Source organism: Osmerus eperlanus, chromosome 14 (assembly GCF_963692335.1).
Source record: "Osmerus eperlanus chromosome 14, fOsmEpe2.1, whole genome shotgun sequence".
NCBI lineage: Eukaryota > Metazoa > Chordata > Actinopteri > Osmeriformes > Osmeridae > Osmerus > Osmerus eperlanus.
In genome coordinates this window covers 9606766-9633934 of record NC_085031.1, presented here as the reverse complement: position 1 = coordinate 9633934, position 27169 = coordinate 9606766, and the positions used below count along the sequence as shown (strand labels likewise).

Genomic DNA, 27169 nt, shown 5'->3' with positions numbered 1-27169 from the left:
CCTAAAGCTACAATAATGGTGACAGCATATAGGACAGCTTAACCAGCGTCGCTACCTTCTGCCCTTTACAACATTGTTCTGTTAGCCAGGGGATGGTGGTTATAATCATCCTCCATTTGAAACGTAAAGTCTGGATCATATTAGGAGCTGATGAAAACCATTGTTTAACGTCAGGCCTTCTCTCCAATGCTGGGTCAAGGAAACACTCAGGGTGGCCATATGGAAAATGGGTTTGGGATAGAAGAATGCTAGATGGAACCAAAGTTACTCCTTCTATCCTGATCCCAACACAGTTCTTTTCTTTTAAGAGCAGGACTTCCAGTTTCTTACCAGCCATGAGCCTCCATGGGTAGAACAACAATAAAGGCTTATGGAGTGGTTCTACATGTGGTACCAATACGGTTGAGAAAAGTGGTGATTTACAACATTTTCCTTCTCACAGGAACCGTCTGTTGTAACTTTGTTAGTAGGAAAAACAAAGTCCAATATCTGTTGTGATTTGTTAGTGATTTATTTAGCACATAAAAAGGAATAAGTACCAAAGAACACAGATACTGTATATTTAGTCACAAATACTACATGCTCAGAACGGTTTTAAAATGTAGAAAAAAAAAATTCTGGACATAAGTCCAGTTTTCAATTACATATTGACATAATTCATTTTTCATTCATGATTTTTTTTTGTGTTAACTACAAACCATATTTACATAATTTCCAACTCATCAAAAAAACATAAATTCCTTTGAAATCGTACATCCTGTACAATAAAGTGCTGTTTCCAAAAATATCTTTCTGTAGTCCATAACCAGAGCACATCCACGTAGAGTTTACTCAAAAAGCCTTAGTTCTTTGCTGTGGCAGCCGACAATCACTTTTCAAATGGGTCTTGTTATAGGGGTATGTGCTTGTGGTTCACTCATGTATAGTACTCCATTTTTTTGCCCATTTCAAAGTTATAATGGACTGCGAAAGCGATGTGTTTCATTTTGGGAGCATACAATCCTGTTTATCTGAAATCTCTGCTGTAGTTCAGAGTTATGCAATAGTAGAGTTCAGGCTTTTCCAAATATTAGTTTTATTACAAAATGTGATTTATGAAATGTGCCATAATCTAATCTTTTACATAAAGGCTGTTGTGTATGCCACATTTATTTCCAATATTCTGCAGTTTTCACATATGACCCTACATTATGTAATGTCATTACCACAAGATAAAATACTTGCCAGGAGACTGGAGATATTTCTCAACTGTTCCAATGGACTGGAACAAATATGTTACACAAATGAAACTAGCTGTTGAATGCATGTTTTGTGTGCATGGCAGGTAATAGCTCCTTCCCCTTTTTACCAACACACGCAGTTTACACTTGAATTTCAGCTTCCAGGAGGCTGGCAGTGAGCGAGTCCAGTCTGACGCTGCCCAGCCCCGTCTCTGAGACCACCGGGGAGGCGTTCGGGGTCCTGAGGGTGAGCAGCGACAGGGAGGGGGAAAAACTAGGCGTCATCGCTGATGGAGTGAGCCCAGTGTTCCTGGCCAGGGGGGAGTAGGCATATTTAGGGTACGAGGGTCTCCTGCTGAGCGTGTGGGCACGTGAGGTCGGCTGTGGCATCCTGGGTGGCACCGCCCGGATGCCAGACTGGGCCACCCCTGTGATGAGAGGTGGGGGGTGCATGAGGCTGGGGACCTCGGCTGCCAGGCCTTCGTGGCCTCCCTGGAGCTCCTCATCGGGCAGGAGGCTAATGTCAGTGAAGACAGAGGCCATTGTCTGGTAGCTCGGTTCCCAGTCCAAGAGGTAGTCCCAGCTGTAGCTGCCTCTGAGCTGCTCCTCCGGACACAGCAGGGAGGTCATGGAACTGTCCACCGGTACTTGGCCCTTTGAGAGCTGCACATAGCCTCTTGTCCTCATGCCCTCCTCAATGTCCTTCACCCTGAGCACTCTGGGGAGCATGCCCTCGCCCCCGCCCTCTTCTCTGAAAGTGTGGAGGCTTTCTGAGCTCGCCGTGCCCATGTTAATGTTGCCGGGCATAGTTCCTTGTACCAAAACCGAAGGGCCCACATCTATGGAGTGGCAGGACAGCTGGTCAGAGTCTCTGGGCACAGCTGGGTCAGGGACCGTAAGCGTGGTCTCGCTCCGGTCAGAGTCTGCCCGTTCATGGCACGGATAGTTGTTGATCATCTTGATCTCTTGGTCCTCGGCAGTCTCACCTTCGGCAGAACCCCTACCGCTCGAGTTGGACTTCCTGTACAAGTTGGGCACCTCCCTCTTCGCCCGCATGTTCATTGGTCTAAGTTCGTGCAGGCCAATGACGTTGTGAGGCTGGCGGCCCGACCTGCCGAATGTTCCGCTGCCGTTGTTCAGATTGGCTGCGATTGCCGCTGCTTTTTTGATGGCGGCATCTTTGGTCTTGTATCTGAGTACAAGGGCCACAAAGCTGATGAGGATGAGGAGGAACATGGCCAGGGACACCGTCAGACTGATGGTCTGGATATCTAGTGGCACTCCTGTTTGAGCCTCAGCTGAGCTGGAGATGTTGATGGACACCAGAGAGGTGGTGGACCTGGAGTCCAGTCTGGGGCTGCTTGCAGATACCAGCACCTCCACCAGGTCTTCTCCGGCCAGACTGCCTCTCCTGCGGTAGACAGGCCCGGACGTGAAAATGGCGCCAGTTGTTTTGTTGATCGCAAAAAATGGCGAGGGGTCAATCAGGGAGTACTCCACCAGCCCGTCCAGCCCTCCGTCGTGGTCCATGGCCATCACGTAGCCGACCGTCTGCCCTGGTTTGGTGTTCCCCGGGAGGACAAAGCGGTAATGCCTCTGGGTGAAGACGGGGCTGAACTCGTCCATTCCCTTTACAGCCACCTGCACTCGGACCGTGGCCACCTTGTCGCCCTTGTCCCTGGCCTCAACCACAAAGCAGTACTCACTCTCACGCTCGTAGTCGAAAGTCTGTCTGGTGTGGATGTCGCCAGTGAGCGCGTCGATGGCGAACGCCTCCTTCCTGTCCGGGCTGCCGCTTCCGTAGTCCATGAAGCAGGACGAGAGGATGGAGTACGTGATCATGCCGTAGGGCCCTGCGTCGTTGTCCATTGCACGGACGGAGCAGGCCGGGGTGAAGGCTGGCAGGTTCTCCAGCACCGAGCAGTTGACCATGGGGAACATGAAGTAAGGCGAGTTGTCATTTTCGTCCAGAACCGTGACAAAGACCACTGTGAAGGCAACTTTGCGTTTACCAGAGTGGCCACCGTCTGAAGCCTGGACGGCCAGGGTGTATTTGGAGTCTTCTTCGTAGTCAAGGGGCTGACTGACCTCAAGGACACCGGTGTGAGGGTTGAGTCTGAGGTGACCTTTGCTGTTCCCCGAGATTATATCATAACGAACCACCCCATTGGTTCCTTGGTCAGCGTCATGGGCGGCCACCTGAACCAATCGTGTCCCCGAAGTGCTGCTCTCACTCACCTGGGCGTGGTAATCCGCATGTACAAACACGGGAGCATTATCGTTGACGTCAGTCACGTTCACAGAGACCACGACGGAGCTGTTCAGCGGTGGTGTGCCGTGGTCAGACACGGTAACGGTCACTGCATAGCTGTCTTTGGTCTCGTGGTCCAGCGGTTCACAAAGAACCAACCTCCCAACGGTCTTTTGCTGATTCTCCATCTGGACGGCACTGACCTCCATACAGAACCTCCTCTCATCATTACCGCCTGTAATCACATAATCCAGGTGGGTATTTTCGGGGGCCAGGTCTGCATCCTCTGCTGAGAGGGTCAGTAGTGTGGTGCCCACAGGGCTGTCCTCTGGGACAAATGTCGAGTAGGCGTCCTGTGTGAAGAGTGGGGCGTGGTCGTTGGTGTCCAGGACCTGGATGTCCATGGAGATGACGGTGGAACGAACGGGGTCTCCTCCGTCACTCGCCTCAATCAGGAGCTGGATCGTGTCGCCGTTGGTGACATATTTCATTGGTTTGTTAGTGAACACCGACCCTGAAGGAGAGATATGTTAGAAGTTAGAAGAAGCATAGAGTGTGAAATAAAATCAATCTTCTTGAATCTTCTTCAATGTGTTTATTGATAACTCGAAATGCATATCTTAAAAGAGGGAAGTTGTTATACACTACTTTGCCTTTTCTTACTGGCTATTGACCACAATACAAAGTCCTAACTATTACTTCACCATGCTTGAATATGCTTGATTATCTACACAAACTCTTAAACTTGTTACCTCTGTCTCATTAAATTGCTCAAGAGCGCCTCTTCCTGATCCACTGCTGTCACAGCTACAAAGAGAATCATCTGACTGTCGATAACCCACTCTTCACCTCTCCTACAGTTATGACAGACACACTTTCAGCGGAATACCCCTTTAAAGAAGAATCTCCAAGAAGATGGTGACCTTGAGACCTGAAAACAGTGTCCTTAGCTGTAGGATTCTTCAATTCCTGATGGGTTTGCATATGAGGCCTTGTATGCTAAATGACTAAATGTTGTATGGTTATATGAGCGTTAACCACTGACTGCAACTTTATTGGCATATTGTTCAAGATTCTTTTGAGAATGTATATTACAAAAATATGTTTGCTTATGATACAACTATGAACCAGAACTAATGTATTTAACTGGTCTTGAGTAAAACAATGCTTTGTTATGACTCCAAGTTATTAGCAAGCGAATGTGGGGTCTTTGGTTATACCAGTTTCTGGTTATATTGCAGTAACCTAGAAACATCCAAAAGATCCATGTGCACAGGGGATAGGAGACTCCAATAGCTCCAATATCAAATTTCTGGTTTCAGTTGGGATTAAGACGTGGCCGCTCATTTCAAATCTTGAAACAAACCCAAATTTCACTTCCCATTTGTTACCCTCACCACAAAACATGGCAAACACATTTCTCACATATTAAGCTCTGGCCCACGAACAAGACGCTGCAAATCATTTCTGAGTGAGAAAAAAAATCAGAACGGAGGGGGCTTTCCCAAATGCATTGGTCTGGGCCTCAACTCTAGTCTGGTTTTATTATTTATCTTCACTCATCATCATGCAGAGTGAGGACGTAACTCTGCCCTTCAAAGAGGAGACAAGAGGAGAGAGGTGGCTCCTTAGAAGACCTCTCTATCTATGATCCCTCATCCAACTCTCCCACTCAATCTTACCCTCTCTCACCCCCACCCCTCACCCTTCCGCACCTCACACATCCAGGCCTGTAAAAAGATAAACGATGAAGAAACAGAGAGCTACTGGCAGAGAGAGAGGATACTGGATCACCCCACTGGGCCTTGCAGAGCACAGTACATTTTCTGTTGGAGCAAGGGCCAAGCTCTTGGCCCAAACTGTAAAATAAGTTTAGCTACGCCAGAGAAATAGATTTTAAATGGGGGAATATAAAAGATGAATATGAAAATCAGACTGCCAGACAGTCTTAAGACCTCTGAACCTTGGAAAGCATGCAGAGATAACTCTGTCAATACTACATTTTTACAAACTGGCCCATATTAATTAAGTGGATCCCATTTCATAGCACTGCTAGGGGATTACAGCTATTATATTTGTTGTAGCTATACGCATTTGGACTTGGCCTTGAATGGTATATTTATAGGTTATTGCCTCTAAGGTTATTGCCTGTGCTGCTTCACACTTCAGGACAATACCTCATTTAAGCATACACATTTGTTAAAAGAAAACGATGAGTATTGATTTCTGTCTTGAGATGGACAAAGACAAGAGAACTGAGCTTTTGTCAACTGCATTCCTGTTTGTGAAAACTTTGTGACCAATCCGAATTGTGATGAATCTACGTTGCATAATGCTGTCTGTAACTCCTTCATGTGTCTAACCGTTGTCTGCGTGGATGTAGAATCCCTGTAGAGGAGATGACAGGAGCCTGTAGGTGACCTTGCCATTGAGCCCAGAGTCTCTGTCTGTAGCTGATACAGTCAGCACCAACGTTCTGGCAGAGGCCAGTTCAGGCAACTCCACCTGCAGGAGCAGACAGAAATATCATAACATTACTATTAAATATCTACTTTTAATGCAAAGCAACATCTTCAGAGAAACTAATATATATAATTCATATGATTAATAACATTGACGTTAGTATACCTGGTAGGATTCCTGAGAGAAGATGGGAGCATTGTCATTGACATCCAGCACTTGAACTTTGACCTCTCCTGTGGTCTTGTGGAGGGAGTCCGACGCCCAGACCCTCAGTGTGTGCTCCGTCTGCTCCTCGTGGTCCAGGGAGCGGGTCAGGGTCACGAGCCCCGTGTAGCGGTCGATGGCGAAGCTGCCATTGGTGGTGGAGTTGTCCGAGAAGCTGTAGGTGACGATGGAGTTGAGGTCTACATCATTGGCGCTCACCTGCATCACCATGTACCCAACCGGAAGATCTGAGGACAAGAACAACAAAAGTAAGAAGATCAAGATTGAATATTGTGTACGTGGATAACGATAAAAAGTTAAACAGATGGTAAAAATAAAAATATTTTTTTTAAATATTAGGACAAACAACAAAAACAGTGGGCATGCTGTCAACATACAGTGATCCATGTCAATTTTCAACACAGCTGAGAGCAGCTGCTGAGGGAGATTCATCAGAAGATTCCCAAATAGACTCCTTATTAATATTATCTGTGACAAAAAATAAGTGGGGCAACCGCTCAACCACAAACATGCAGCGCCTGGAGGAAAAGTTCTTACTCTCAGCCATGACCACAGGCTGCATGGGGGGGATGGCAGGACTGTTGTCGTTGACGTCCACCACCTGTACCCTCACAATGCTGGTGCCCGTGAGCGCAGGGCTCCCCCTGTCTGAGGCCTGCAGAACCAGCCTGAAACAAGATGGAGGAAGAACACGACAACATGGTACTCAGAAGAACATGACATGGTACTCAGAAGAACATGACATGGTACTCAGAAGAACATGACAACATGTAAGTCATACATGCCACATACCACAACAACCACATGTAAGCTGGACAGGACCAGTTTAAATACGTCATTCTTAAGACTGAACGGTAAGTGTTCCTACTTGTAGGACGATGTGATCTCACGGTCCAACACAGTATTGGTGGCGAGGATGCCGCGCACAGAGTCAATGATGAAGGCGTCGTTGTGGTTCCCAGACAGGATGGAGTATTCTACCTGGCTGTTTGTACTGCTGTCAGCGTCGGATGCCAACACCTGGAGGGGGGGGGGAGTGATTAGAAAGACCTTAGTGCCAATGTGACAGTCATGTCACATACTAGTACATCATTAGTATCAGATATATCAGCTCTGCTGGCCCCAGGCTGCCATGTTATCTGAGGATATTTCTCACTGTCTCAACAGGCATCAAAGCGAGGACATATACTTGTCATTCGTTGCCTAACCGGTCAACCCGAAAGCAAGTGACCTCTGACCTGCATGATGTAGGTGTTGTGGACCTGTCCCTCCCAGACGGCCGTTCGGTAGTAGCTCTGCTCAAATGCCGGGGCATTGTCGTTGGCGTCCTGCAGGTTGACCGTGACCCTGCAGTGGGCCGTCCTCAGGCCGCTGTCCCCCAGCACCACCAGCTCTGCTCGCCGGCTCTCCTCATAGTCCAGGATCTCCTGACTCACCGATATGTCACCTGGTAGGGAGGCAGGGGAGAAGCTTGATTCTTTTTTTTGTGTTGCTGTTGTCAGCAGTGGTTCCTTCAAACTGTTCCACCCCCAATGTAATGCTATTATTTGAGGACACTATGACTGTTTGTGTAAAATAAAAAAAAGACTACAAATTGGAATAATCGCTGGACTGTAATGTTGGACCAGCTGTGCCCACATCTCAGCATCACAGCAGAGTGAGGCTCTGTTGATAGCAGGCTGGAGCTGGCCTCTGTAAACACTGTTTACCTTGGACCGTGTATCGCCTGACGCCAGGTGTCATCTTGATATGACAATTGCTGACTGCTATATTTGGTGTGGAATATTGTCCAATTATAAAAATGGTGGAGAGAAGTGGAAAAGATGAGTGGCCGGGAGGAGAGAGCGAGGAAGAGAAGGAGAGAGACCAGAAAGATTTTGTGCAGGCCAAAGGGATTATGGAAGAATAGTCACCCTAATTGGAAATGAAGGAACAAAATACATTTTTGAAACAGGATCTAAGGGGTTGAAAAGCTAGGGGTTTAAGTCTGGATAGATGGATGGATGGATGAAGGGACGTTCTGTGTGTTCCTGGCATGAACATTTCTTTACGGACAAGTAAGAAAGAATTTTTGGAGTTCCTGCAAGCAATTAAGAAAAGAATGTTGGCTGATGGCAATGAGCACTGGAGTCTAGCTTGGAAAGCAGATAGACAGATATGTTGTCCAAGATGAGAGACAGATATGCTGTCCAAGATCAGAGAGAAATAGAGACATTTTGTTGAATCGGGCTGAATGGCTTCTGTCCACAATGTTTTTACCGGTGTGTCTGTTGATGACAAATGCTCCGTTTCTGTTGCCGCTGAAAATGCTGTACTCAACCCTTGAGCCCTCGTTAGTCTGGTCAAAAGCTTCCACCCTGACAACCCACGTGCCTAGAGACAAAGACAGGAATATGGAAAGAAGAGATTTCGATGATTGGTTAAATGGAGCAGGTCAATTACTGAGCAGATGATTCGATTGCGTGCAGGTGGAATGGGGATGGATGGGGCACTTTATACCAATTTGGCTGTTTTCCACAACAGTTGCCTGGTAGTCTTTCTGTGTGAACTGCAGTCCCTCCTCCTCTCCTTTCAGGTGGATGAGGACCAGGCAGGTGGAGGTCAGCGCTGGTTGTCCCTGGTCTTCCGCCAAAACCCGCAGCTTCGTCCCAGAGAAGCCCGCTCTGAGGGCCGTCTTCAACCAGATCCTCCCCGACGTCACGCCCACGTCAAAGACGTCAGAGTCCCCCGCGAGGCTGAACCGCACCGTTCCGTTCTCGCCCCGGTCGGTGTCCGTGGCGGTCACCGTGGCAACCGTGCGGTTGGCCACCGCCGTGTCGCCGCCGCCGATCCAAGCGTTGACGGGGTTGCGGCCGCAGACGGGCGTGTTGTCGTTCGTGTCCTCCACCAGGACGGTCACCGAGGTGGCCGAGCTCCGCGGGCCCCTAGCGCAGCCGTCCGTGGCCACAGCCCTGAGAACGTACTGGCCCCGGCTCTCCCGGTCCAGGGGCCTGGTGGTCCTGATCGCCCCCGTGGAGGCGTCCACAGAGAACACCCCCAGGGAGTCCTCCGCCAGGGAGTAGCTCACCTCACCATTGGGCCCTTCGTCAGGGTCCAGGGCGCTGAGCCGGAGGACCTCGGTCCCTGCCGGCAGTCCCTCGCTGACAGAGGCGCGGTAGCTCTTGCGGCCGAATGCGGGGCTGTGGTCGTTCTCGTCCAGGAGGAGGAGGTGGAGCTGGGTGGAGGCGCTGAGGGGGGAGGGCCCGGAGTCATGGGCCATGAGGATGAGGGTGTAGTTCACCCGCTCCTCCCGGTCCAGGACTCTAGTGGTGCTCACAGCTCCTGTGGTGGAGTGGATGCTGAAGCGGCCGTCATAGTCCTCACCTGAAGAGAGCACATGGAAAACTAGGAACACACAGAAACTCCAACTAACTAAATATAGGCTAATTACTTGATTAATCTTACATTCATCTTCACATCCTCAATCCACAGAAGTAAAATAACAAACACACACATACGCATAAAAGCATATATAACTAAATAGATATAATAATAATCATCTTTTCCAGTCCAGTTGGAACAACTCTCCTCACCTAGTATGGAGTAGCGTATACTTCCGTTGTCTCCCTGGTCGGGGTCGTAAGCCTGGGCGGTGTGAATGACCCCTGGGGGGAGGTTCTCAGGCAGGCTGATCTGGAAGGAGGACAGCATGAACTCTGGAGGGTTGTCGTTGTCGTCCTGCACCGAGCACATGACCACTGCCACACTGGAGAGGGGCTGAAGGGCGCTGTCCCGAGCCCGGACTGGAGCAGGGTGGGGAAGACAGCAAAGGCTTGGGTCAAATATTGGCAGGTTAAGTTTCCCAATGTATCTCCATTATTAGCTGCATTTCAGCTCAAGACACAGTTCAGTAACTGAACGGGCTCGATGCAGGGTTCTGTAGTTACCTAATCAGCACTAGCATTGAAATGCTTTGCGACAGCTTTGAATACTTATGTTCTTATTAATGACATTAAATGGAGGTCAGAGCATGGGCTTGTTCACTCAACATGTTCACCAACATTTAATCTTCACTGATATGAAAACGATTTTGCAGTTCTTTTTCCATATTTATCTGAGCTGGAAAATTGGCCTATTCTATTGGTATTTTGCAATCATCACTGCGTGATTCTGGCATCCCTTCAAAATATCTCAGCTTTCCTGCTAATATATTTTCTTATTAGATTTAATTGTTCATCATATTCCTGACTGTACAAATATCAGCATGGCCACATCTGTAAGCAGTTTATCACTAAATATTACAACATATTTTGGATGTAATTGTATTCGAATGTGGCAGACATGAAAAGACCCACTCTTGAGAAAAATTAAGCGGCACCGTCAATGGAACCTGCGTCTAGCTCCAGCGCTTAAAAGGTCTGGACTTTCCTTAACATAAATCAATCTGTGGAATAATGTTGTATTCATACCGAGAGTAGAGCCTTGAGTTCTTTATTCATCTGGCTGTGAAGCACATAGAGAGAGGGAGAGAGAGACAGAAATAGAGACTAGAGAGACAGAGAGAGAGAGAGACAGAAAGAGAGAGACAGAAAGAGAGAGAGAGAGAGAGAGAGAGAGAGAGAGAGAGAGAGAGAGAGAGAGAGAGAGAGAGAGAGAGAGAGAGAGAGAGAGAGAGAGAGAGAGAGCAATAGCTGAAAATGTTCAAAATGTTTTATGAAGCCCTATGGTGGAAACTGATGTGAGTGGCCGACCACTGACCTAAACGAGAGTTTGGACCAACAGGACTCTTGATCCAAGTTACGCTCGGTGGGCTTTTAAACAGGGCTTCAAGTCCACAGGCAAGCCAGTATGACCTAACCCCGTTCTACACAGCTTAGACTCTCTCTGTACCAGCAGTGTTACAGAGAGCTACCTCTAACTGCTCTATCAGACCGCCTTCTGCCTCCATGAATGGAAATGAACAGTGACCAGTCTTATCACCTGGTTATGAGAACACACACTCATGTTGAGCAATGTTTAGGTCACGTTTGGTGGGCCTAAGTAACTCATTCGCTTCATGATAATTAACTTTAAACTACCCGGAAAACTTTTTTAACCATCTGTCCTAGTTTAGTACACGACGTATGTTGTTGGTTGAAGACACATTGTTAGCGTCTGTGTGTTGCTGTGCTACCCCTCAGGGTGAAGTTTGAGTTGTTAGCAACGTGGTTTTTTTTCGGCGCGCTAACCTCTCAGGGTGAAGTGCTGCTGTTGCTCCCTGTCCAGGGGGTCGGTCGTGCTGATGAGGCCTGTGTGGGGGTTGATGGTGAAGAGCTCGTACCCCGGGCCGGGCAGCAGGCTGTACCACACCACGGCGTTTTCCTCTGGAGCCGAGAACACAGTCAGAAGTCAGGAGAAGCAGCAAGGAAGATTCTTTTATTCAACAGTTTAGTTTATCTGTTATCTTCCTATATAGAGCAGAGTCATGTTTTACAGGTACTGTGAAGACTGGAGGTAGTATTGTGCCTCCATGGTTTTACAGACAAACCTGGTCTAGACTCACCCATGGGTGAACTCTTCCAAGTCTTTCTTCCAAAATTACCGACATTAAGGTTCCCAATTTACTAGGATTCTAGTAGTACAGGGTAAGGCTTTGACAGCATCCCAGAAACATAGCCCCAGAGAGAAACAGAAAGAGTCATACGAGTGTTTCTGCAGGGCTTGGCACCCTCCTTGCATCTTATCGTCTCTCAGGGTCTTGAGAGTACGAAGTGCTTGTAATAAATAGGACATTGTTCAATAAACGGCAGGCATGCCCATAAAAATGATCCATTTCATATTAACAAACCCCAGAGGAGTCTGCGGACCTGTCGAGCTCACTGCCACGCCGCTCCCCCCCCCCAAAGAAACACTCATGCTTTCCATCAAAACCAATCAACTCCTTTCCACCCCCCAGTTTTAAACTGTGCAATATGACTGATGATAACCCAGGACATTCCACTTCGCTCCGGTTTTTCATCGTCCGTTTCGGCGGCGCGTTCATAAGAATTCCGTCTCAGTTTAGCACCTCATTAGGTCGGACCGTGGTTACGACCCCGTCTAGAGACGGGCCGCCTTATCTGATACTTAGATTGGAAACAGCGCTAAGAAATAAATCATTCCCAGATTACCAGTTGTCGCTCTTTCAAAAATGACAAGGGGTGGTGGGGTTGGCTGACCTTTACTGGAGTCTGGCTGTTCTGTGATCCAAGGCCGGAGTATCAACCAGCCACCCAGCCTTTCTGAAGTCCACATCTCCCCAGTTCCCCTCCTAGATCCACACTCTGCCCTCCTACCCATCCATGAATGCTTGGCTCCTCCAAAGCCTAAATTCAGTGGGCCTGCCTCAAGGCCCCTACCCTCTCAACACAAGGCATGTGTGTGTGTGTGTTTGCACGATCACAGGGGTGACGAAGCGCAGTGTGTTCACAGACAGACACGCAGACTGATATGTCTAATGTCCTTGACCTAGTCAAAACAACCCCCCCCCCTCCTCCAAACTCTGACAGGAGGTCAAGTGGCGGAGCGAAAAACGTCAAGCACCAGCCACTGAATGTCTCGCCACGTGGTTTACATCACGGCACACTTGCACCGGAAAATCCATCTCCACGGTAACTGTCAGGAGTGCAAGCAAACAATATGTGGACGACCCATGTTGGGCCTGCGTGATGTCACAGTCCAGGGATACATGGGAGAGACCAGCAGTACTGAAGAGGACAGAGGGACCATGTTGGGCGAGGATGGCGTCATGGAAAGATGTATTTCCAACACCAACAATTGCCACATCCAAATAACCCCTTATATTAGCCTAATAAACTGTAACTGTGTATGAGTGTGTGTGTGAGAGTGAGTGAGTGTGAGAGACAGAGAGTGAGAGAGAGACAGAGAGCAACACACCTCTCGCTCCAGGGATTTTCACTCATAAGCGAAACCGAATACCAAGATCAACATAATGACCATCTTCAGGGAGTGTCAGTCAAGCGGGGTGAGGGGGCTAATGATAATCAAATAACACAACGGCCCGTGGGAGGGACGCCCTGGTAACGCCACAAGTTCCGGACGAGCCGATCGGAGGAGACAGATGAAAACACGGGTTCTATTAACACAGATGGTACGGATTATGGGGAACATGTCGGAGGAGCGGACCTTCAAGAATGCTCCTGCAGGAGACAAGAGTTTGCTGTTATTGGACAGTTCTTAGCTCCCCCCTAAGAATGTTAAACTCCACAGACACCCAGAGCCCCCCCCCCCCTTCCCCGCCTCTAACATACACCACCTCCCTCCCTACCTCCAGGTGCCAGTGGCATTATAATATAGTAGAACTAAATTCAAACTGTCAATATTTGGACGAGAAACCAGCTTTCGGGGGGCCTCACAGCACGAGATGTGTTAAAATAAACAGACTTGGACGTGTGGATTTGCGAATGTTATTAAAGGTAGGGCGGAATGTAATTGGGTGGGATGTATGGTTGAACTAGCGTATGGAAAAGAAAACAAACACTACAAGCTGGATCAGGAAAGGGCAGCACAGGATTTAAATCAGTCTACTAATGGAAGGGGACAAAAGGAAGGATTGAACTTTGACCCATATGGCCAGTGAAGATCCACAGACACAGACCTACAGGGTGGGGCCCACAGAGAGATGTCAGTCCCAGTAATGGGTGATTGACAGGAGCGAAAAGTGCAAATCCTTCTCTGAGAAATGATTTCTGAGAAAGGGACAGGGAGTACAGCTTTTCAGATCAATTCAAACCAGCTCAACATTCTAACAGTCAGATTAACTTGCGTCAGATGATGGGGTCACTATAGGGATGACTAAAGCCAATCCTTGACTTCTGATTGCTGACTACTTACTATAGAGTTAATTACAATGACTACCTGAGTCGAATGGTGGAGAAAGTACAGAAAACATGTCAGCACTGCCATCTAGCGACTATTCTTAACAACTGCAGCAAATTATAAAACGGCTTGACATTGTAATCTATTGACACATGGGGATGATATACCTGAATCCATATCAACGGCCGAGACTCTGACCACCGGTTCCCCGGGCTCTCTGTTCTCAGCCACTGTGGCACTGTAGACCTCCTGTTGGAAGAGGGGGGCCTGGTCGTTCACATCCCCCACCTCCATAGTCAGCGTCTGGGCTGAGGACAGAGGAGGAAGACCATGGTCCTGCGCCTGGATGGTCAGGCTGTGGGAGATGTGCGACTCGTAGTCCAGAGGAGAGGCCAGGTACAGCAGTCCTGGAGAAGAGGAGAGAGTAGAGAGACAAGCAAGCTTGAGGGGACGTTTAGAACTTCCTCTAGCTAAAGGAGATATCTTACATCAATCAGTCCACAGTATTTCACATTCCACTTTGATAATATCGGACAGTAGAAAATCACTGCGGCCGTTTCATATGTTTTTTCATCAATATCAACATTCATAAATGATATGATTCATAATCATCTTTTTCAACCCGCCTACCTGTTCTCTCCTCTAAGGTAAAGAGGCCATCCTCGTTCCCAGCCACTACAGAGTAGGTGACCAGGCCACTGTTTCCCAGGTCCCCATCCACAGCCCGAACGTGATGCACCAGACTCCCCACCTGGGCGTCCTCCATCACCCGAGCCGTTTCTGAGGACACGAACGCCGGGCTCTCGTCGTTGACGTCCAGCAGGAACACCTGGGCCGTCACGGTGGTCCACTTCCGGTCGACCACTTTCTCAGCTTGGTCTGTGGCGGTGACCGTGAACGCGAAACTCTGGATGCTCTCGCGGTCCAAGGGGCCGGCCGTGCTCAGGGTACCGGTCAGAGGGTGGATGTGAAATGGAAGCGGTGTGGAGGACCCTGAACCCAGCTTGGGGTCAAGGTTCAGGGAGTAGCGGATGACACTGTTGGGTAGGCTCCCGTCACCGTCCTTAGCGTTGAATGTGAACACGGGTGTCCCGACCGGTGTGTCCTCCCTCACAGCGAACGTGATCACGTCGTCTTGGAACCAGGGCGTGTGGTCGTTGACGTCTTCCACAGTCACGCTGACGACCGCTGAGACGTTCACGCCCGAGGTCAGCCTCGTGTCTTCGGCCCGCACGACCAGGAAGTAGCCCACCGCGGCCTCGTAGTCGAGAGGCTGGTGAACATACAGGTCACCGGAAGAACTGTCGATTCCAAAGTGGAGGCTGCCATCACCCTCGGAGATGGAGTAGTGCATCCTCCCGTTGGCTGGGAGCTGGACAGAGCCAATCACAGAGCCAGGCTTGGTGTCCTCTCTCACAGAGAAGTGTCTAACACCCTGAAGGCCAGCACCATTGGACTGTCTTTCTGCAGCATTAACCTGTATGTTAAAAAACACATTTTAATCAACGTCTCCTCCATTCACAATTCAGAATATTTCTAATAATTGATTTCTAATAATTAATTAAAGTAATTAATAATAATGGGTTAACAGGACAGAGCACTTTATCACTTCCTGTTACCTGGAGGTGAATCACTTCCTGTTACCAGGGGGGGAATCAATTCCTGTTACCTGGAGGTGAATGAGTGCCCTCTCCTCCAGAGGGGTGTGGCCTCCGTCGTGGGCGACCACAGTGAGGGTGTAGTGCGTCTGACTGTTCTGGGAAAAGCGCCAGGTGGTTGTGATGTCTCCGCTCCCACTGTCAATCTCAAAGTGGCCCAGATCGTCCTCTACAAAATATACGAACAACACACACACGTGTTTACACAGTGTGGCCACACAAAGGAATGAGTCTATGCCAATAAGGAAAATATGCTCCTGTGTTTCATTATCCACTCTGCAGTGTCTGGTGTTACAGCAGGTATCTACAGGGTGGGTATATGTGCCTATAGTAGATACTGGCATTTACACACCAGATTTATCTGTTTTCTTCTTGCTTCTGTTACTTGGTTAGTAAACTGACAATTTCATGCCAGGCTGGAACATAAAAAAAAACCTCCCTCCCTCCCTCCTTCCCTCCCTCCCTCCGCCACACACACACTCCTCACACATGCAGCTCTCCTGGCACCAGAGGGATCTACTCCTGCATATGAACCCACCTGTGAGCAGAGAGAAGTGCACTGTCCCATTTTCTCCTGCATCCAGGTCTTTGGCAAATATGGAGGTGACCAAGGTACCAGCAGGTTGGCCAGCCCACACCTACAGAGACAGTCACAGACGTGGGGACTATGAGTGTGTATGACTTTTAGCAATTATATCAATCTGAGGTGAGTATGTGTATATGGAGATCTATATGTATATGTAACATGAGAACAAAGACTAGTTTACACAGACGAGAATAACAGAGGGAATGTTCCATAACCTGTATATCAAACTTCTATTATAGATGGAATGAATCAGTGCACTAGTGTAAAAAGACCTCTGCTGTAAGGGATGAAGTGAACAGGTGCATGAAGGCATGTAAGAACCTGGACGTTAAGCTCCTTGCCGGCAGGCATGTGGGTGAACTGCGGCGGGTTGTCGTTGACGTCCGTGACCAGGATGTGCACGGTGGCGGTGGCGTTGAGTCGAGGGTGACCCTGGTCCGTCACCATCACCTTCAGAGCATGCTGGCTCTGCTGCTCACGGTCCAGAGACACCCAGTTTATGATCTCACCTGTGGGCGTGTGTACGGCAGAAAGACATACACAGCCAAAGAAAGTGGCAGAGAGAGAAACAGACACACGGCCATTAATGGAAGATGCTTTCTTTTTTTTTCTTTTTACGTTGAACGCCCCGTGGAGTGTTCCAATGCTCACACAATTTCACAATAAAAGCTGTGGAAAACCATCTGTCATCTTCCCTGACCTGTCTTGGCATTGATGCGGAAGTGTTTCCCGTCGGACAGCAGGATGTAGGACAGCTGGGCGTTCTTCCTGGAGTCCTTATCCACCGCGTTGACTGTCCCGACCAGACCCTGAGGAGATGGACCCTCTTGGACGGAAAAAAAGTAGGCCTCATCGCTGAATACCGGGGTGTTGTCATTCTCATCCAGCACTAGCACAATGACCGTGGCTGTGGCTGTGCTGTTAGCCAACGGAGCCTCACTAGCACGGTTAGCTTCCTTAGCGGTGGCTAGCACTCTGAATCTAAACATGGGCTCCGTCTCGTAGTCCAGGCTTTTGGAGAGGTACAGCCAACCGCTGTCAGGGTGTACGCGGAAAGGAGGAGGGGGGAATCCCGCCTCTGGTTCCAGGAAGTAGGAGAGCGCATGCTTGGCGGCGTGCATGCTCCTCCCGCTCCTGTGGGCCCTCACCTGGATGACCCTGGCGTCTTTGTGGGTACCCTCTCCGATCTCCACCTGGTAGACCAATGTCTCGAACGTCACCGTGTCTTCTGTGGCGCTGCGGTCGATGTTGACCACAAGAGTCAAGGTTGAGGTGAGCGATGGCACTCCCCCGTCTTTAGCCAGGATCTCAAACGTGTACGTGGGCTGCATGTCCCGGGACAAGCTCCGGTTTAGAGACACCGTCCCCAGGTCGGCGTCTACAACGAATGCTCCGGTCCTGCTGTCGCCATCCGGTGGAATGCTGTAGCGCACCCTCCCGTTGGCGCCGCTGTCCAGGTCGTGGGCGTGAGCTATGAACAACACTGTGCCGGGCAGCGTGTTTTGCGAAACGGCAACCGCGTTGGCCGCCTTCGGAAAGACGGGGGCGTTGTCGTTGATGTCGGCCACTGTGACGTTGACTTGGGCGCTGCTGTACACGGGGGAGTTCCCAGAGTGGGTCTGGAGCACCAGCAGGGCGTAGGGTTGGGACTCGTGGTCCAGGGCCTGGCTGGTGCTGATCAGGCCAGACTCAGGGTCCACCCAGAACAGGCCCTGGGGGTCCCCGGACGAGATCCGGTAGGACAGGGACTCCACAGAGTCTAGGTGGGATGAGATAGAGAGTGTGTAAAACTGGATATTTACAGATGCAAGTGATTCAGTCCCATAATAAAAATGGTGACAGGTCAGTCAATTGCACAATGATGTGCAATTGTCAAAAATGGTCTACTAAGTATAAACAGAGGGTAGAAAACAAGAATATTGTACAAAGGCAATACACACACAAATGCACACACACACACAACTTAAGTAATTACAGCAGAGGGATACCCCACCTAATCCCTGACTTGTAGTGTGATGTGCTTTAGCTGTAACTACACACTAACACTTCATCAAGCAAGGAGCAGTGGGGGTACCAGGGGCTTAAGGGGGCTTGGCTCTCTTACTGAGGGGACATTGTTGATGTTTCACGGTCTTAAACAGAAGGGGTTAATCTGTTCATCGACAAGGTAACCTTAACTGACTGTCTAGTGCTGTGGATGGGCTTAGCCGTAGCAGGGGCGATACCGGGAGCGAGTGGCATTCTGCCATGTGGCCTCTGACGGTATAATCTGGAGAATACCCAACAGAATATCCGGGAGGTCTGAATTGATGGGGATTCCTACAGGGAAGTCTGCATGTTTTCCTTGTGCCTGTTCCGTGTGCTGCTCTGTATGTGAAGTTCCTTGAAGCTTGTAATACCTTAATAGCATTGGCCTCAAACAAAACACCTGCCTGCCAATACTAAACCTTATTGGCAGGTTTTTGTATAGCTGGAGTCTTGATAACATGTCCACTAATAGAAGTTAAAGCCGTTTTTAAAGAATATGTCAAAAAAACACAAGATGTAGGAAGTGCTTGTCACATGCAGTAACCGTCAAAGAAAAGCTCACATTGACGGATGGTTAAAATGCTAAAAGTTATGATTCTTCTAATCATTAATTAGTTTGATCTGTCAAATAAGAAGGTGTGGACTCGTGTTTGAGAGGACAAATAAGCTATGAGCTTCCACCTCAGGCCCAACAAGCCTGGTCACCTGTGTGCTATAGGAGACCAATCCCCATGATCCCGCCTTCTGGAGTACTTACAGTTTACCCTGCCTGCCTACATGACTCCAACTTCACCACAATGCCTGGCTTCCTGCTTGCCCTGCCCTCACATAACACCGCTAAGCCTGACCAGGATGTGGGCTAATAGTAAGACAGCTGACCTCCTGTCACTTACAAGATGACAACAGGCAAGATGTGTGCCGGGACCAGCTTGAGTGATTCAGCACACCTCAGGACACAACTAAAGCAATTAGATACGGTTAGGTAGACCACCCTCTGTGCTCAGTATACCACAGGTAGATGGTGACTCAGCCCATTTCAAACACTGTATTAGATCCGGTAGGCACACTCTGAAATCAGTTGAGTTACCATGTATTGTACTGGGTTGAATGTGTGTGTAGATGTGTGTGGTGTCAAACGCTCTCCAGCCTCCTGCAATAAGCTGTTATTCCTGTGCAAGTGCGTACTATATCTCGGGTTCAAACCCCACTCAGCTCAAGGAAGTAAGAGTTCCATCCTGCAACGCTTCACAGTGTATTGTAGGTTTGAGTCCCAAACCCTCTGCAGATTGTATGCACTGTTTGTAACTGGCATCAAAACGAATACATGCAAACTGTCTACGAGACTCACTGGCAGGGTTAAAGGCCTCCACGGTGCCCACCGAGGTGCCAGGAGGGGCGTCCTCGGGGATGGTGAAGGCGTAACGTGACCTCTGGAACACGGCGGGAGCCTGGGCACTGCTCAGGATGTTCACAGTGACCTCTGCGGGCCGCACAGCAGACAGGCCTTCGCCGTCGTGGGCAGTCATGACCAGCTTCACTGTGGCGGTGCCCAGGTGGGTGAGGGTGGAAGTCAGGTATACCACGCCTGGAAAGAAAACCCAAACTGTCTTGAATAAATCATGATTTATTGCATTAACTGTACCCCACTTGTCTTAAGTTAGTATAGGTCTTGTGTTAGGTTAGTATAGGTCTTGTGTTAGGTTAGTATAGGTCTTGTCTTAGGTTACCGGTAGTATAGGTCAATAAGGTTAGTATAGGTCACTATGTGGATTAGAGGTTTAGTATATTGTATACTTGTTGTATATTAGGTTGTTTATTATTATTTTATTTTATCATAGATATAATCTATGTTCTTAGTACTTATATGTTATGCTAGGTTGCTTGCGTTGTCTTGTCCCAAGAATTTCAGTGCCCAGTCTTCCCTTGTGTTGCTCTGTGCACCTGACAATAAAAAACTTGAAACTTGAAGGATTTTGTGTTTCTTTTAGGTCGCAATTTGTGTGTTCTTTGTAGCATGTAAAAGCCCTATGCTAGCAACTTTCTTCCCTTTTACATTCTAGCATATCTGAGGGTCTACAATAAGGTGACTGCGGTGTGTGCAGAGACAAAGAAAAGACAGATGGCTGTGAGATTGCTAACCCACTACAGTTTGCTACCTGAATTCACCCTCACAATCCCTCTGATTCCACAAGACATTGTTCTGAAAGCTTTGAATTAAAAGCAGGGGAAGTCCAGATGGCCAATCAATAACAATGCTAGAACTTAGCTAAGCATTAGCTTCTAATTGGCTAAAATGGCAAGTAAAAAAATAAATTAAAGTATTTTTAGATAATAACGGGTGTGAATTCAGTTAAAAGTGCTAACTTATTTGACAAAGTATTCACAATATACAGTCTATAAATCTTTGCTCTACTAAAACCAATCATGACTCATACTCGCTCTGGATAAGAGCGTCTGCTAAATGACTAAATGTACTTGATGGTAATGCCATTTGAAATGGTACAACCTGCGTGATCTGTACCCTTTCTCTATACCTGGCCACCACAGTAGTGATGGTGTTAATGCCTCTGTGTGTAACATGCAGTATACACAGCACACTACTAGGGGCATTGTGTCTCAACAGGCTTTCAATGGGGATTTAAATGTAGGTTTCTAAATCTGCCAGCCCCCTGCCGTGAGGTGACAATAACAATCATGTCCACCACAAAGGGCTTTTGCAGAGTAAGCACTTGTTTGTCATTCAGCCGGTGTCCTTCACTGAGTGACTAGCTGGGGTGTAACTGAGACTAGTGGGCGACTGATTGCACGTGACAGCGTTTAAACTGCAACGGTAAAAAAAAAAACTGTCAAAGGGAAAGAAGTGATGCAGCTTAAAATGACGTGACATTGACATTAAATACAAAATGAAAAGATGAATATGTAACGGAAATCCTGTTTCCTAAGAACAAAACCACATGTGTGCGTGCTTATAAGGGTCTAGGCTGTCTGTACAACTCACTTAGGCCATCTCCAACACTAAGTGGCTTGGAAGAGTGTGGGGGTGCTCAGAGGGGATTTGTTAAGTACTAGATGCAAAACACCACTCCATAAAACATGCTTCCCCCATTTAAGGATTACAGAATGAATACAAACTGCGGCACATTCATGATTTCTTCCATCTACGTATATGTTTACACAGTCCATAATCCACCTATTCTCCATGAAGCAGCTCTTGGTCAGCCTCGAGCATTTGCCAAAGAAACTTTGGATGCACCAAACACATCGTAAGAATGTGTGGAGTGCTAGGGTACGTCCAGCCAGACAGCCTACCCGATGTTTGCTCCACAGAGAACATTGAAGACAAGTCTCCGGGCAGCAGCTCATAGGAGACGCGGCCGAACGCCCCCAGGTCTCTGTCGGAGGCGATGACATTGAGGATCTCTGTGCCGGGCTGGGCGTGGCTGCTGATGCTGGTGGTGTAGCGGTCGGGGTTGAACACAGGCCGGTTGTCGTTCAGGTCCTCCACCTCGATGTGGACGTAGGTTTGAGCACTCAGGCCTCCCTGTGGAACGCAGAGATCGAGCTTGTTGATGTTTATTCACTTATTCATATGTTGTTGGTTACGAGTTCTGAAAATTATTTAACCTCTCACGGTCGTGATTCAACACTTAACTTTTGTCATGGCTGTAATTCAGCATATTTAACTTACGTAGCGACCTGCATGCTTCAACTCATACATATTAACCTCGTACATATGGACCTGCAAACTTCTGGATACATTTTCCAAATGTAAATAGAGCATAATACATTAGTCTGTATCTCAGTTAAGACAGTGGCTGTCACCTGATCCTCAGCTTTCACCAAGATGTCATGTGCAGCCGGGCCCGCGTCTCTGTCCATGTCCTGGGAGACACACAGCTCTCCCGTCTCAGGGTGGATGTTGAAAAGAGGGTGCTTGTCCTCCTTCTCAAAACCATCAGAGACAGAGTAGCGCACAGTCCCAAAATCACGACCGTCCGCATCCGTGGCAACGACCTGAAGGCAGAGGAAGAGGAGGGGACACGGTCATCTGTGACCTTTCTACTACAACACATGTCTATGACAGACACACAAGCACCAGTGCTCTGTGGCCTTTATAATATATTTGCATGTCTAAACCTTTATTTGGCTCTCTATTCAGTTCATGCCTCCCTGAACTTGTAAAGAATTTAGCAATAGGTGGAGGCCATGCTACCATGGCACAGTGTGAGGCGTGGCTGACAGTGACAGACGGGAGAGCGGTCGTGTTCAGGGGGAGCTCAGAAACACTGACCCAGGATGAGATGACGGTGGCCTGAGCCAGAGCAGATCCCTGATTGCAAACACAGTGTCCATGTGCCCATGACCAGATCGACAGTCAGATCAACCCAGATGTTGGTTGCCTACACCTGTCCGGCTTACGAGAGCCAAGTTGGGCTGTTTACTGTAATCTGTGTTGCCACAGAAAGCGTTTGTAATACGCTTTGTACCTGTTGGGAGACACAGCTAAGTATCTTAGTCAAAGGATGTAGGCACATTTTCAGGACAAATTGCCTCTGGTTTAAAGCTCTAAAGTCAGCCAGAGTAGACCCAAGCCAAGAGACCAGTCCTGTCCTGTTCGAATTGAGGCAGATACAACAATAATGCCTTGCTTTGGTTAGTGGCTGCGTGATTGTTTGTTTGACTTGGCTGTCAACGTTTTTTTAAATCCAAGTGTCCTAATGTGGTAGATATGCATAGTAGAAATCTCCACTTTCTAGACACTGCTTTCTATTTGAGTTGGCAGATATCTGAGCGTTAGTTAATGATACACATGTTTATGGTAGGGGAACTTTGGGCGCCCTAACCCTTCCAAGCCAACATCTTACCAATTGAGAAGGTACAGTGATCTCTGGAAGTGAAAGCATCAACTAATCTCTGCCACCCATCAACACAATTCCACAGAAGCACAATCAAACTACACAAACTTCATAGGGGCTGATACAATGCTGATACAGATTATCCCACAACATTTAACAGAGCATATACATTTGTTAAGGAAGTCATTAAGAATATGACAATGGATGAAAAACAATTATTTTACAGTATTAAGAATGATGGTGGGTATTTTTAGCTTAGACGCTAAAAATAGCCACACTTGGCTACCCCTCAGTGCCAAAGCAGCATGCAGGAAGGACATGGACCAAAACATTACTAAGAGGGTAAACTTGTAATACACACATCCAAGTGTGTATCAATCAGTATACACTACTGCACCTATTTTATTTAGGTATAAGAGAATTGGTGTTTTGAAAGGTCAGTTTGCATTATAGCCTTGCCTTTTAAAAACATTTCACATTTCAGAGGAACTCATGGAACGGAGCCAAGAGGCATTAGGTATCTAAAGACCGCCTTTGAACTGGGCAGACTGGATTGCGATGACAGTTTATAACTGTTAGTTTACTCGCAAACTTGCAAGATTGCAGGTGTGTCACGGAATATCTATGATATGGATCCATGACCTCATCGGCAGCATTTGAGGGCGGCCTCACCTTCCTGTCATAAAATTGATACCGCGTTGGTAACTTTATGGTTTCCCAACGCGGTGAGGTTTTAGAGGCAGATGTCAAGGTCTGACTAGTTTTCATCTCAAGCGCCAAGTAGCCAACCGCCATAATCTTATAACAAAATCTATCCAGCAATATGTAACCTGCAAACCCCAAGAGTGACATGATTATTTATAAAACCAGAGTTGTGAGCTTGAAATGTGTAAGGCTTTTCTAGTGGCATCTCAACCCCTCCCCAATTAGTTTGATGCCCAGCTTTTCACATAGTGGCATTGTAAACCATTTATTGTGCCCGCAATCAGTTTCACATAATTGGCTTGAGCTCTGTGCCATCAAGACACCACTAATGAGGGATGGTTCAATTTAGAAATTGTAATATTGGAGATCAGAACAGATGAAGCCGGTTGGGACCAGATGAATGCAGTACTATTAAGACCCTATAGTTATCACATCACTCTGAAACACTGATCTAAATATGTACTTTTTAAGTTGGTCCCAAGAGGCAAACTTTGGTCAACAAGCCTCAAGTTATGTTGCTACAAATGTATTTCAACGTTTAAACTACACTGTTCCTTAGTGGGTCAACAGACTAGGAATTGGTGATTAAGGCTTCTTTGTCGTGGTTTATAATGGCAGTCTGACAGTGCCAGGCTAGGAGGTTGGTACCAGGCGTCAGATCTGTCATATCACAGAAATCCAGCGCTGGGCCAGAGTGGGTCAGTATGCTGGGAGCAGCCAGGGCCTCTCAGGGCAACACTGGGGCTTTGTGAGCACAGAGAAAGCAGGCTACTGTCCCCCAGTGTGTGTGTGTGTGTATGGGTGCGTGTATGGGTGCGTGTGTGTCTGTAGTAGGGAGGTACTTTCTTGTTATACCATCATTGTCATGCGGTACTTTGTTTTTGGGCAGTAAATCTTCCAAGACAATTTCACCTCAGATAGATCACTTCCTTGGGAGTTACTTTGCTTTGGTCACAATATCTATCTTAGTCACAATAACCTGCAAATTACAGTATATTGAATTGTTTAAATGACAATAAAAGCAATAAAAGACAACTATACTAACTCAACATACCTGTAAGAAGCAGCTCCCAATCTCTGTGTGTTCTGGGATGGACACGTTGTACAACTGCTGTTGAAACACAGGCTCATTGTCGTTGACGTCGTCAACCACCACGGTTACTGTTGCCGTGGAGGACAAGGGGGGCTCCCCTCCATCGACCGCCACCACCAGGAACCGCACTTCCCCCTCTCGTTCCCGGTCCAACCACGTCGCCGTGGTGACCAGGCCGGAAGTGGGGTCAATGCTGACCAGGTGGTCCTGGCTTGACTTGAGGATGGAATATCGAATGGCAGAGTTAACCCCATGGTCGCCGTCTCTGGCCTGTACCTGGACCAAGGAACTTCCTGGAGGAACGTCCTCGGCTACGCTCACCGCGTAGACGCTCTTGTCAAAAGCCGGGCGGCAGTCATTGGCATCTGTCACCTTTAGCGCGAAGGTCATCTCACTCCTCAGAGGCGGGGCTCCGTAATCGTAGGCAACGACCTTCAGTTCGTACAGGTCCTCGTTCTCCCGGTCCAGCCCGCCGTCCACACACAAGGCGTACAGGAAGTCGTCTGTCTGCTTCAGCGTGAATTTCCCATCACCCCCTTCGAGGGTGACCCTGACCCTCTCAATCTCCCCCAGGTCAGGGTCAGTGACGGATATCCGGGCGACATACTCCCCGATGCCTGCCCACTCCGACACCTCGGGGTCGCCGCTCTCACTGAGAAACAGGATGTTGATGGTTGGGCTGTTGTCGTTGACATCCAGCACCTTCACGGCCACAAAGGTGCTGCTGTACTCTGGCTGGGCGCCGTTATCCCTGGCGCTGACGATCAACTCGTAGAAGGCTTGGGCCTCGAAATCTAAAGGTTTGTTGACGTGGATCACACCGGTGGTTCCATTGATGACAAACACCTCGTTTGGGTCACTTTGACGCCGGTTTATCTCGTATGTGACAAGGCCGTTGACCCCGAGGTCGAGATCTGTAGCTAAAAGCTGACACACAGGTGACATCACAGGAGCATCTTCATACACTGAGGCTTGGTATTCGGTTTGGTTGAACATAGGTGGGTTGTCATTTTCATCCAAAACATGAATATGAACCTGAAGTTTCCCAGTTTTAGGAGGGACCCCTCCATCAAATGCCTCCACAGTCAGCGAGTAAGAATCTCTTGTCTCTCTGTCTAATTTATCCATAAGGATGAGATCCAGGTTTAGAACGTTCTCTCCTCCATGGCGATATTCCACCTTGAATAAATCTCCAACTTCACTGTCAGTTATGTGGTATCCCTGGGTTCCAAAATATCCCTCATCCCTATCTTGTGCCCCCTCAAGTTCAAAGCGGGTTCCGGGAGGACATAATTCTGACACATTCAACTCAACCTTTTCAGTTGAGAAAACGGGGAAATTGTCATTCACATCATGAACCATTATTTTCACTTTTACCATCTCACCTGAGAGCGTGGCAGCCACAAATTCGTACTTGTCTCTACTCTCCCTGTCCAAAACTGTGGCTGTAGAAATGATTCCAGAGTCTACATCTATTTCTAAATCTTTAAAAACATAAGAATCTCTGCTTTCAGAAATAAAAAATCCACTGCTCGGCGTTGCTAAGCCTTCACTTATATCACCGACAATAGTTCTTGCAGGTAGTCCTTCTTCAATTGAGAGACTAAGGTTATACACCTGGGCAAGTGACTGCGTCCATAGGATAGAGAGGGACAGCAGTTGAAGAAGCGAAGTCGACACATTCTGTCGACTTTTTCTTCGTTTGTACATTTTAAATCTTAAATTCGAACAGAGTCACATATTTTCGTGTGACGCTTCGCTATCATTTCAGCCTCGGACAGCATGGCTGGCTACTCAAGGCTCTGACGCCAGGTACCAGTAAGCCAACGAACTGTTCTTTTTTTGCGCGGGGTTAATAGCACACAGAAACAAACGCTTATTCATTCAAAATAATTCCGGACAACAAAGTTTACGTTATTAAACATACCATTTCTTCCTTTTTTAAGATCCGTAGACTGTCTTCGACCACTGAGCTGCGCGTAAGGCGCTGAATGACGCTTCCACACCAATGAGCCACGAGCTCAATCAACTAACTTGCTGAGAGCACGCAAGCACACTCGTGCTAGAGTCCGCGGCCTTGACTGCCATATAATTCACTGCGCTACTTGAGGAATTGCAAATTAATATTCAAATTACAACAAATATTATTCACATTTCTCAGCAGCAGCAACGCTACACTATTTAACCAGATTTAATGTATGATTATTTCCTTAAATCAATTTCCCGGCTATAGTTTCTAAAAACCCTT

At 47.9% G+C, this 27169-nt stretch overlaps 1 protein-coding gene across 1 annotated transcript; it reads right to left on the bottom strand.

The window, feature by feature from the left end:
• Positions 1-492: 492 nt before the first annotated feature.
• On the bottom strand, positions 493-26904 carry dchs2 (dachsous cadherin-related 2). Its single transcript, XM_062477261.1, has 20 exons — positions 24883-26904; positions 22090-22281; positions 21577-21808; positions 19616-19852; positions 16940-17998; positions 16561-16748; positions 16192-16291; positions 15665-15822; positions 14626-15472; positions 14163-14402; positions 11367-11501; positions 9732-9941; positions 8659-9522; positions 8419-8532; positions 7398-7606; positions 7028-7179; positions 6697-6827; positions 6100-6386; positions 5835-5976; positions 493-3985 (listed from the first exon to the last, which is right to left on the bottom strand). Exons 1-20 carry the CDS (start codon positions 26629-26631, stop codon positions 1362-1364), a joined length of 9870 nt encoding a protein of 3289 aa, XP_062333245.1. The 5' UTR covers positions 26632-26904; the 3' UTR covers positions 493-1361.
• Between the last annotated feature and the right edge of the window lie 265 nt (positions 26905-27169).